Source organism: Pleurodeles waltl, chromosome 3_1, assembly GCF_031143425.1.
Source record: "Pleurodeles waltl isolate 20211129_DDA chromosome 3_1, aPleWal1.hap1.20221129, whole genome shotgun sequence".
NCBI lineage: Eukaryota > Metazoa > Chordata > Amphibia > Caudata > Salamandridae > Pleurodeles > Pleurodeles waltl.
This window is the reverse complement of record NC_090440.1, coordinates 1,904,181,766-1,904,194,916: the sequence shown is the minus strand read 5'-3', so window position 1 is coordinate 1,904,194,916 and position 13,151 is coordinate 1,904,181,766. Positions and strand designations below refer to the sequence as shown.

The 13,151-nt window shown below is 43.5% G+C and overlaps 1 protein-coding gene across 2 annotated transcripts in view; it reads left to right on the top strand.

Annotated features, from left to right (window-relative positions):
• The window catches only part of STRADB (STE20 related adaptor beta), a 138,063-nt gene that overhangs the window by 56,598 nt on the left and 68,314 nt on the right, over window positions 1-13,151 (top strand). For both annotated transcript variants that reach the window (XM_069226066.1, XM_069226067.1), the window contains exons 8-9: window positions 1,968-2,139; window positions 11,134-11,238. In XM_069226066.1, coding sequence (XP_069082167.1) covers window positions 1,968-2,139; window positions 11,134-11,238 — 277 coding nt within the window. The remainder of the gene's footprint in view (window positions 1-1,967; window positions 2,140-11,133; window positions 11,239-13,151) is intronic.

Genomic DNA, 13,151 nt, shown 5'->3' with positions numbered 1-13,151 from the left:
CGGGAGCCAATAACACTTGCACTTACACTCATGGCGGCTGTGGCGCTTTTAATTGACTTGCTTATGGCAACTGTTTTACTTTTAATTTTCAATTTATGTGGCAAGAAAAGTTCAGTTAGGAATTTACAAAGCTAATAGTTCTAACTTGAGCAAACATGAGACCCATTGCATTGCAAATGTTGTTTAATGATCTTGGGAGTGGCCCTCGTCCCGACTATCCTGTACTCCCTGATAAGCAGACAATTGCAGACAGCCCCATGGCTTTTGCTACCAGGGTTGCCATCATATTGTCCGCTAGGATCTTGAATGGCATGATTCTGATTTGAGAATGGCAACTTCTCTAAACCATGATTTGAAAGCTGAGAACAGTGGAATTTTTTGAGCAATGAAGTGGCGACCCCCTCCAAAAAAAGCAGGGTCTGATGACAGAAAGGAGGTTCTAAATTTTAGTAACGCTTTTAGTGACCCAGACATCAGCAAAAGGTGACGATTCATGTCTCATGTTGAACAGCCTAACGTAGAAAGCTGCACCAACACTCATTTTGAATGTGCTTATGTTTTCAATTGTTGGTGATCACAATTGTATCTTCCTTATCAAACAATATGTTTGTGAAGTAAAAATGATGATACAGTATAATTTAGACTCTAGGCTAATTGCTAGTATTGAAGCGAATTTCATTTTCTAATGACAAAATTAGACAAAGTTATTTAAGGTAAAATGTATTGTTCATACCAATGAACAATTAATATTAATGAGTTATAAGTTTATATTTCACGTTTTATAAAACTGTCATGATTAACGGTAATGCAATTGATTTTCCTATGTTAGCCTTAATGAGGTCTGCAGAACATGTATTTTGTAGTCATGTAAAAGTGACGAATCCTTGTTCTTTCTAACATGAGTTTCTCTCTAAGTTCCGTTCTCATGAGAAACTTTATATGTAGCAAATAGGTATATTGTTCAATTGCATAGACACTTTTAGTTTAATGACTTTGATAGGAACATCCTGACCTGTGAACTTAACGTGAAACAAAATGTTGCTACAACTGTACGGAGTCACACGGATGGAAGATAGTTCTCAGGGAAAGCCTGAGAATTTGATGGACTGTTGCAACTTCAGAATCATCACTGCAGATGTTTGGATGCTGCCCCTTTTGTGTGACATGATGCCATTAAACCGACAAATCAATTTGATTTATATTTTTATATTAGGGATGGGCTTTAAAAGTTTTAGTTATTTGCTGAATAGAATCTCTCTCTGCACCTTACATGATGATCCTTTTCACTGAACTCTGCTGCTGATCCTGATGCCTTTCTGATGAAGAATCCCTGAATGTTATCCCTGGGAGAGATATATCTCTCTCGGCTGATTGCCACTAGCATTGGAACGGAAGAAGTGTGTCAAGAGTACAGGTGGTACTTTTTGGTGAAGCTGTTACAACATTTGGCATCACACCATACAGTTAGTCTGTGTTTCTGACACTAATATTGTTGATGATGACCGTCCAGTGAACTTTATAGCAAAAAATATTGAAGCCTAAAACCTGTGCCATATCACATGAATTTGCCTTTTGCAGTTGGTAAAAACATAGAAAGAACAGGTGCAAGAGATGTTTGGGGGTTCAGACTGTGGTGCACTTGTGCTGGTCTCTTGGCTATAAATTTGTTAAGGAAACACCAAAGATTCAAATTATGAAAGAGTCAGAATTAAAGCAAGCAGGGCCATGCTACTAATTCAATACATGTAAATGCAGTAATATAACACTATAGTCAAAATACCCTTAGTAATGCGTTGCTTTGACAATGTGACACTGAGTCAACATTCCCTTTTTAAGAAGCTGAATGAAGCGAGATTCATTCCTTATTCCATAATCAGTTGCACCTCTTCCTAAAGGGAGGTTCTTATACTGACATGGCATTTTGAAAAAATGTACTTCATTTAAACTTGTTGATATTTGTGTTTCAGAAACGTAAAAGCTAGTCACATTCTCATCTCCAGAGAAGGCTCCATCTCACTGTCTGGCCTGAACCGCATCTACAACATGGTCTACAGTGGGCACAAATCTAATGTTGCTTACGAGTTCCCAAACTTCAGCACTTCTGTTCTTCCGTGGCTGAGTCCAGAACTACTGAGACAGGTTAGAAGTGTATTTAGTGCAACATTCTTCATTATGCCTTTGTACTTTTCTGCCTCACTTGAGTCTAATTCATCAGTTCCTACTCACCCGACTATAGGAGCTAGTAGCTTTGGTAGTAGAGTCATAATAACTAGGTCTACAAAACATTGTACAAGAACAGAGATACCAAACTGGGAGTCTGAGTTACACTAATCAACACAAAAGGAGTCGGATTCAGCAGAACCCCAGAGAAATTGTAACCTGTATTCAACCATTTAGTTTTTTAATTAACTATTGACTCCAACCCCTAAAATTATAACATTTACCCATGTGTGAAAGATCTCCCAATTGGAACATGATATTTAGCCTATATCTGCAATTTCTTAGCTGTATCCATCAAAGCTAGTGGATACATACAGGTCTCCACTAGGTAGTTATAGTTAGGACCTAGTTTCCATAGAAAAAGCGTTTTTTGTTTTGCTAATACGTTTTGCGCCATTTGATGAATCTGCACAAACTTTTCCCCAAAAATATGACACTCACTTCAGTGTCTGTCTGGAAATTTTCCGGGTGATCCATCAAGCGGGGGCCAAAAAAAGGGAGGGTCCCAAAATGCTTTTCCCCATGCATTTTCTTATAGGGATTATACCAGATTTGGCAGAAAGGTAGCTCTTGGTCCAGAAAGCGACCTTTTGTTATTTGGTGTAAATCCGTTCAGTAGTTTTTGAGAAATTAAGGAAAAAACTAATTTGTATATATAGGGACGTGAAGGCTCTGCAAACCCTCCCGATCTCGTGCTGAGATCTGATTGGCTTACAGAAAAAAGATAAAAAAATAGAAAAATGGCCAGTGTAGGGAAAACCTGAACCCTGACCCCTTAGCTCTGGTGATGGACGACACCCCCCACATCCCCCCTAACCACCCCCACCCCCAATACGCGAAAAGCTTTTTAATTTTTTTTTCAGCAGGATATGCAGCAGATATGCTGTAAATAAAATAAAAAACAACCCAAACGCAGGCTCCCACACTTGTTTCAATGCAGCCCCAGGTGGACCAGGTCCCGGGGCATTGAGATTTTGAATGCAGGGGTGCCGACTTGGCCCCCCCAGCCACGGGGACCACCACCTCCCCGTGTCAGAATTTGTAATGGAATGGGGGGCATCTCCCCCCCGACCGCAGCCCCAGGAATCGTCTCTCCCCCAGGGCAGAATTAGTAAGGGAATGTGGGGGGGGGGGTCCACAGCCCGGGGGACTGCCAACTCCCTGGGCAGAATTAGTAATGGTGGAATGCACCAGGTCCCCCACCCCCTATACCCCTTGCAGTCCTGGAGGCCTCCACCTCATATTCATTTAAAAAACAAAGGTAACAGGGACGTTATAGTTAGGCTCACATTTTAAACATACAAAACCATAGAAATTCAGCTGTTATAGTTAGAGTGATCCCAAGAAACAATAGCTTGTGCCCTAAGGTAACTATAACTCCCGCCCCCACTATGCACCGTTTTTTATGAGTAATTTTACAGCAAATGTTAAAGTGATATTATCAATGATGTCGTAAAAGATGCCATGAGTGCTGTAATATCTGGGGTAATTGGCAGTGCATGGCCAGGGTGCAATATATATATATATATTACCTAGTGGTGGTCACCACTAGGTAGTTATAGTCAGGATCATTTTTACCACAGACGGTGCGTTTTTTGTTTTGCCAACAACTTTGGCACCATTTGCTGAATCTTCACAAAGGGGGTCATTCCAACCCTGGCGGTCATCGACCGCCAGGGTGGAGGACCACAGAAGCACCGCCAACAGGCTGGCGGTGCTTCCCTGCCCATTCTGACCGCAGCGGTAAAGCCGCGGTCAGAAAAGGGGATCCGGCGGTTTCCCGCCAGATTTCCCCTGTCTGGGCTGAATCTCCATGGCGGCGCTGCAAGCAGCGCCGCCATGGAGATTCCGACCCCCTTCCCGCCACCATGTATCTGGCGGTGTTTACCGCCAGGAACAGGATGGCGGGAACGGGTGTCGTGGGGCCCCTGCACTGCCCATGCCACTGGCATGGGCAGTGCAGGGGCCCCCTAACAGGGCCCCAGCATGATTTTCACTGTCTGCATAGCAGACAGTGAAAATCGCGACGGGTGCAACTGCACCTGTCGCACCCCTGCAACACCGCCAGCTCCATTCGGAGCCGGCTTCCATGTTGCAGGGCCTTTCCCGCTGGGCCGGCGGGCGCTCCTTTGGCGGGCGCCCGCTAGCCCAGCGGGAAAGCCAGAATGGCCTTCGCGGTCTTTTGACCGCGGAGCGGCCAAATGGCGGTGACCGCGGTCAGAATGACCGCCAAAATGTTCAAAATGTATACTTTGGTCAGCTGCTGTCTAGAAAGTTTCGGGGTGATCTGTCAAGCGGGGAGGCGCGAAAAAGGGGGTCCCAAAACACTTATTTCCCCTTCTATGTTAAGGGGATTTTTCAAATTTTTGAACATGACTACAGCCCAAATGTACAGCTGAGCGTAATTACACCAGATTTGGCAGAAAGCTAGATCTTGGTCCGGAAAGCATGCTTTTTGTGATCTGATGTAAATCCGTTTAGTAGTTTTGGAGAAATTAGAGTTTAAAAAATACAGATACATAGGGACCTGGATCCTCTGTCCCCATGCAGATATCTGATTGTCTGTCAACACTTCAACACTGAAGTTTTGGCAGCCATCTTGGGACCCTGCTTCAGCCGAGTCCCAGAAAAAAAAGATTTAAAAAAGGAAAAAGTGGCCAGAGTAGGGACACCCTGGCCCCTCAGCTCTGGTGCTGGGGTCTAAGAGGGACCCCACGAGGGCTTAAAAGCATTTTTTTTTTTAACACTGGGAGATCTGCATATTTTCTGCTGTTAAAAAAGAAAGGGTGGTGTCCCAACCTTTTAATGAAGACACCAGGTGGGCCTTGTCCAGGAGGCATGGCAAAAACTAAGGAGGGGGGTGCTTGACAGAGCCCCTGGGACCGCCACTTCCCCGAAGCTAATGTTTAATCAAAAGTAAGGGGCCACTCCTCCCCCCCACAGCCTAGGGGACCACCACCTTCCCAGGGCCAAAGGTATTCTGTGTGCAGGGGGAGTTTATGCTGTCACTCAGTAGGCTGAAGGTTTAAATCCTAGTATCACTTGGCAGTGTGTTTATTTATTTACTGGTGTTTGGATTTTGAAACCTTCCTAGTGATGGAACATTCAAGTTTCTTTCCAATCTCATGCCTCGGATGACTGTCATAGGTATGTCTAGACGCAGGACAATAAGGAGTCACCTATGGCCTAAAGGTTAAGGTCACAGACCCTCACACTGAAAGTTGAGGGTTCTACTCCAGGTGTGTCCGTGGTCATTTCTCTTCATAAATTTCTTTTAAACTTTAAAAGTTTAAGGTTCATACTGAAAGGTGATCTCACTCTTTTTATTTGACAAATACATTTTTCTTTTTAAATTTTTTCAGAAATATCTAATTTTAAGTGTATCATTCACCAAAGCCTAAAAAACTCACTCTCTCATTTTCAATCTCTTTCTCCCACCCACACAGCCACGCGCCCACTCACAGACCCACTCAGCAATCACGCACTCACTCTCAGACCCTCGTGCACCCACGCACAGTCCCACCCAGACCCTCATGCACATACTCACAGACCCACTAAGACACTTGCGCACCCACTCACAGACCCACTAAGACACTGATGTACCTACTCTCACACTCACCCAGACACTCTCACAGCCAGTCTCACACCCAGATACACCCTCTCACACCCAGAAAGACAAGCTGCGGCCAACTCCCACTGTGCCCGGCCTTTTGCCGTGCGCAGTGTGGGGTTAGGTGGTTAGAGAGAGCTAAGATGTCAAGGTGTTTTTTAAATCTTTTAATCCGGGACTCTGCCTAAGCTGAGTCCCAACATGGCTGCCAACACTTCCTTATTGAAGAGTTGGCAGCCAATCAGATCTCAGCACAAGATTGGAACGGGTTTGCGGAGCCTTCGCCTCTCTATATAGACAAATTTGGATTTTCTTTAATTTCTCAAAAACTACTGAACAGATTTACAGCAAGTAACAAAAAGGTTGCTTTCTGTTCCAAGAGCAACTTTTCTGCCAAATTTGGTGTAATTCTGTCCAGTGTTTCTGGCGCTATTCCTGTTCAAACTCCCCATGGAAATATACATGGGGAAAAAAGCATTTTGGGACCCCTCCATTTTCCTCTGTCCCCGCTTGACGTATCACCCTGAAACGCTGAAGTGAGGGTTGTATTTTTTTGGAAACTTTTGGGAAGGCTCATTAAACATTGATTAGCAAAACAAAAAACGTTTTTTTCCATAGAAACTAGTTCCTAGCTATAGGTACCTAGTGGCGACCTGCGGTCAGCTGAGGAACAAAAGCAACTTTGATAGATGAGATAGATTTAGTGCACCTGATGAAGACTGCCTACCTGCTCTGCTGCCCTCTACGCAGTATATGACACTATCAACAGTGACAGCCTTCGATACCAGCTGCAAGACTGGACCCTTTTACATGGGATTGTCTATCTAGAATGAACGCCTGTCACTCAGCTAAAGTGGCAGTGACATGCTGTGCAACATTGTTGGGCCTGGCGCTTTCTGCAGGATCATACTCTGTTTTTTGCCTTCTTCCTACTATTTTAAGTGGCTTCATTTTTGTTTGCTTTAGGACTCTGTGCAGTTTACCACTGCTAATCAATGCTAAACTGCTTGTGCTATCTCCCTAAAACTTGGTTTGAGTGGCATATTTAATTTACTTATAAGTCCCTAGTAGAGTGCACTACATTTGCCTAACGCCTGTAAATTAAATGCTCCTTGTGGGCCTTCAGCACTGATTGTGCCACCCACTAAAGTAGCCATTTAAAACATTCCTCACACCTGCCATTGCAGAGCCTGTGTGTGCAGTGTTACACTGCTAAGTTGACCTGGCATTTAAAATCCCTTTCCAAGCCGTAAACTCCCCTTTTATTACATATAATTCACCCCTAAAGTAGGCCCGAGGTAGCCTATAGGGCAAGGTGCTGTGTAAACTAAAGGCAGGGCATATGCTTTTATGTTTTACATGTCCTGGTACTGAAAAACTCTCAAATTTGTTGTTCACTACTGTGAAGCTTATCCATCAGGTAGTATAACATTGGCAATTCTTTATTACATTTAATAAGCAGTCATTCCTGATTGGGAAAGGGTAGATCTATCATGTTTAGTACCTGTGGAATTGTAATGATAAATCCTCTTAAATGGCAAAGTCAGATTTATTGTTACAATTTTGAAAATTGGCATTTTCCTGCTTTTAGCCCTATGTGCCTGCAGCCTGTCCCCAAAACACGTTTGGGGTGGGTAACAGCTGGGCTTTGTGCATTCCCTCTAGACAGCCACACACAAAGGGAGCTTTGGTGTGACTTATGGGTGCAATCCACATTGTGATGGGCCATCCTGGGCAGGATGGGAGAGAGGAACTGGCCAAAGCCTCACACTTACACCTGAATAGGCTATGTCTTGTCCCCCACACAAATGATTGCGTAAACCCCTGTCGTGAGCCTGGAGCCAAAGCAGGAGGGGATAACCTCTGTACATTTGAAAGCCCTTCTTTGAAGTCTTCTTCACTTCAAAGGCTCCACTGTTTATAAGAACTTGACTTCTGACCCCACTAACTCAGTACACTTCTGGACCTGTGGATACTCTACCAGGAAGAAAGACTCATGTGCTACTGAATGACTGCCACTCTGCTGTATTGCTGCTTTGGAAGAACTGCTTTCTTGCTGTGCTGACCTGCTGCCTGCTACCCGCTACCCTCCTTGCCTGGGTGAGAAGAACTGGACCCACATCACTTGAACCCAACACCCAGAGTGACTCCAAGGGCCAGCTGACTGGTCTCCTATTTTCTGAAGTCTCAGGGACACAAAAGACTTCCAACTCACCTGCTACAGCACCTGGGCTTTGTCAACTGTGAGTCTTGCCTTGCCAAGTGGTGCCAACCCAATCCTCGGCCCTTGGAAGTAGGTATAAAATGCTGCTTCTGCTGGAACTGACGCATCGCCACTGTTGTGAGGAACAGAACCTGTGCATCACCCCCGTTGCATGGATCAGAACTGGCACATCGTCTCTACTGTGGGGATCAACTCCATTGCATCGCTGCTGGTGCAGGGACAGAACTGGCACATCACCTTTGGAACCGCCGCACCTCAGAGTCACCGCATTGCCAGTGCTGTGTGAGGAAAATCGACACATCTCCTCTGCTCAAGGGACCAACTGTGGCGCATCGCCTCTGGAACAACCACACCTTGGTATCTCTGTATCGTCACTGCTGTGTGGGTGGAAAATGGGCGCATCTCCGCAACTTCATGGGGAAAATCGACCAATCTTCTCTGCTGCAGGGATCGATACCAGCGCATCACCTCCTCTGCACTCTGCATTTTCACCAACGCAACCAGGATTAAGTTACTTTTGTTCAGTGGGCCTCACTGGGTCCCTGCAGCTGGCCCATGCTCCTCCATGGTCGGCCTGAACTCTTGACTTTGTCCCGGTCCAATGCAACCACTTATCCCAAGTAAGCACTTAATGCTTCCAAGTGCTATTCCACCTTCATTTTTTTTAAATTCATAGCTCTACTTATTGAATTTATGTCACTTTGTTCTTGTTTAATTTATTAAATGATGCTCTCTTTTTTTAACCAGGTGTGGGATCTTTTTGTCTGGTATTTTCACTGTTTTGATGTTTGAAGTGTTGCACAAATACTTAACACATTGCCCCTTAAGTTTAACCTCACTGCTCTGTGCCACGCTATCAGAGGGTGAACACAGGTTAATTTAGGGTGTGTTTGTGACTTGTCCTGACTAGTGTTTTGGTTTCTGCTTGGACAGGGTGCATACTTCTGACAACCAGAAACCCAATTTCTAACAAACATATTACATGCCCATTGGTGCTATAGATACAACAGACAGCATACCGTTCTTGAAGATATACCCAGATGACACCTACTTTCACTCTATCTGTAAGGTGGATCTGAGAACACCCCTGACATCTCACAATACCTTAGTGATGTCTGCTGCCAGGTCAAGGCTGAGGTTGACATGAGTAGGAACTAAGGGCCAGATATAGCATTTTTTAAACAATAGCGATTACCCAATTGCGATTTTTAGCCAATTGCAATTAAGTAATTACTATTGGAATGTATGAAGCTCCATGAGTTTCATATCGCGATTCACAAGGGCTTGCAAATCGACCTACCTCATTAATATTCATGAGGTAGGTCGCAATTTGCGAGCCATTGCGAATGGCTACAATCACAGCGATGGTGGCCTGCTGGGCTCAGCAGACCACCATGTCGGTGATTGCTTTTCAGTAAAGCAATCTTTTTTTAATTTTTTTTTTAAATGCCGCCCGTTTTTCTTAAAGGAAAACGGGATGCGTTTAAAAATGAAAAGTTTTCTTTTCATTTTTTAAGAGTAGGCAGTGTCATGGGACCACTGCCTGCTCTCAAAAAACGTTTTCACATACATTCACATTGCCTAGGATGCCTTCAAGTATCTCCACCTCCAGCAGAAACCTGACATCTAACAGACAAAATATAAAGAGATGACTCATGGCGGCCTGGTATTAAATATGCGCCGTCTAATCCATCCTGGGGGACCAAAGCCGTTTTAGAAGCCATATGCAACACATCTGTTCAAACAGGTGTTTATCACATAAATCAAATCCCAACTCTTTCAGGTCACAACAATCCACCCTTGCTCTGACTATTGACACCCGAGCCTCGGGCTACCGAGCACACGCACACCACTTTCTTTATTTGCTGACTTAGTTCTAGGCCAGAGGTCTTCAAACTGCCCCTACGGGGGCCTCAAGTGATCCCGGGGGGGAGCCCCAGACTCTGGGCAAAATAAATATTATACAGATAACAGGCCTTTGTTTTAAGCAGAAGCATGTTATTGCACTTTTAAAAAAGTAACAGTATTTAACTGCAATGTTTAAATAGGTTTAGACATATTTAAACATTGCCATGTTTATAAAATAATTGTGAAAAATTCTGAGGGGGCCCAATGATTTTTATTTTTCAGCTGGGGGGCGCGACATTAAAAAGTTTGGAGACCTCTATTCTAGACATTTTCACTGTTTGATGTTTGTGCTGTTCTTGAAATTGACTAAAGTGGCAGGGCGTGGCACATTGGCATTACACAGAGCACAACAAAAACCAAAGTAAGTGAGATATTTAGTTGTCATTTCTGCAGATTAAATGCTATAGGCCTATTTATATCTTCTCTATTTGATTAACAGCTCCCAGGCTACATGTCACATGTGATGATAACAACCACTTAGCTGGAAATACTGTTTCACTGATTTTTTTTCTCCAAACATGTAACGAGCACTGTGTGCTTTACCTGCATTTTTTAGTGAGCAGCGTCAAATGTATATCTGTTCCTGGACCTTTGCCTCACTAATGATGTTAAGATGGCAATTCACGCCTTGCATGCAGTGGTGTGTGGACAGTCGCTCTTTATGAGTGCCCCAGACTTAGAGACAGGTACCTTGAAGGGCTGGAATCTCTGATTCCGGCAAGTATGGGAATGGGACAAAAAAAGGCCACAGGAATTGGGTGCAGTGACACCTAATCCTGTGGTAATTCCTCATTCCTGAGGAAGTCTCAGCATGCCTGTAATGCAGTTCAAAATTTGGACTCTGGTACGTTGATGGGCCATTAGGTGGCATTAGATGTTCCTGTCGGTGACATGGGCCATGTCCCTCTAGACAATTATCTTGTGATAATGCCTTAGCCAATGTGGTCTAGAGCGTAGTGTGTAGATTTGGTTTTTGTGTAACAAGTCTGCATTGTCCTGCTTTATCATGTTATTGAAATCACTAAACATACTTTTTTTAAATGTGTTATTTACTGCTCAGATAATCCCATGCTCACCTGCCGAGGGCACAACAATGTATTACAAAGTGTGTGAACATTTCGTATGTTTCAGATTAGTGGCGATATTTCAAAGAGGTTTTTCTTCTTAACAGGATATGCATGGCTACAATGTGAAGTCCGACATCTACAGTGTGGGCATTACTGCTTGTGAGCTGGCTAGTGGCTGTGCCCCATTCCAGTATATGCACAGGACACAGGTAAATGACAACTAATTGTTATTTCTCCTTCCATGTACGTTGTATTTTGGCATCTGCAATTATGACTCCCAAGTTATAATGCTGTAAATTGAGAAACGTCGTTTTTATTCCTGCTTCAGCCTCACAATTTAAAAAGCTAGAACAGGGCTGCTTCATAAGATTACCAGCCCACTTCAACAGGCTATACTAGCATTAAGTGCCCATCATAGGGCATTCTGTGTCCAAACAAAAGGCACAGACCAATAACAAGGACATTTAATTCCCTTGTATGCAACTGAGATAGGATGTGAAGCTATCAAAACATCCTGCCCCATTGAACACTTGCCATACAACAAAGGCAGCCATGCAAGGTGTAGATGTGATGGTGTGTTTTACAGCCTCCTTTAGTTCATGTGGATATTTGAGCAGGAAGTATTATTGATTGATTCTTCAGAGATTTCTGACAGCTTATGTGACTCATTCATATCTCATAGTTAAAGACCTAAGATCCACTTGACAAAATATTACAGTACCACCATCCACTTTGGCTGGTATCTCACCCTTTCTTTGGTCATTGAGTGGAGTTTTGTTCCTTCTTTCTCACTAGATTTAACTGCATACCTTTCAAGGGTGCATTGGAACTAGCTGCTGAATTCTTCCAAGACAGCGAAAGTAGTATCACGCTAAACATAATACTAGGTGCAGCCAATGCAGTTCTAATACTGGCTGCCTTTGTGCTGAGTGAGACTAGCTGAGCTGGTGGCAAAATAGAAACATCCACACTTATACTCCCAGCAGCTGTTGGACGTATAAAATGCTAGATACATACATACATACATACATACATGTATGCATACATACAGCTGCTGCTGCATGACTCTTAGCAAAGACCTAGGGAGTTCCACAAAGCAGGAAATGTAAGTGACATTGCCATGCTTTGGTGTTCAACCTGGAGAATATTGTAGACATGTAAGCGAGAAGGATATGCTGATTAGTATTCATCTTCATGGTGGCTGAGTTCTCTGAGTTTGTGGAGAGACTTACATTGAAGAAGAACAATAATATTTGGACAGCAGCAGGCCATACACAATCATGGATGCTCATTACCACATAAGAACATCATTGGGTCTCTGCAATCTCTGGCTGCAAACCTGTAAGATGCTAGAGCATGACCGTGTTCGCTAGTAATACACATCATCACTGACAGTCACCATTCTAATCAGGGCACAACCAGCAACATAGTGCTTATGAAGAATACAATTAATTAAATTAAAATAAAACAGATCATTTTTCTTAATACTCATCCAAGTAGAGAGAGAAGGAGGAGCAGGGAGAGGAGACGTAGAAGTGAGTGTGGTTATGAAGCAATAGGTGGGCTTGTCTGGTCGGAGAGGTCAGAGTGGATTGCAGTTTAGTGGCATGTAAGGATAGAGGGCGTAAGTACACAAGTAACCAAATTTTGGGAAAACTAAGAGTAGGGTGGAATAACATCAACAGCTACATTACATTCTAGTCAGTGGGTCAGCTATAGTCAGGAGATATGTGTCTCTAGAAGATATTGAAAGGACTGAAGGGTTAATTTGGCCCTAATTTCTGTAGGTAGAGTGTTCTTTAGGAGAGATCATCTATATACCACACAAAAGACCTATGCACAAGGTTATCCAATTATTCCACCTTAGAACAAAGTTACAAGCAGAAGACTTGGACTGGAAGATCCTCACTCAAAGGCACTTTTACTGTGAATGGCACTTTTACTGTGAATGTGACGCTGTGAGCTATGAATACGTTTCTGTCAAAGATGTTTAGCAGTTTTTCCGGGATTATCATTGTTATGTAGTTAACATCCTGTACAGTAAGAAAGTATTCTGGGCAAACATGAGGTCATGGAAATGCTTGCGACTTCACAAGAAGCCAGGGTACTTTAACAAACGTAA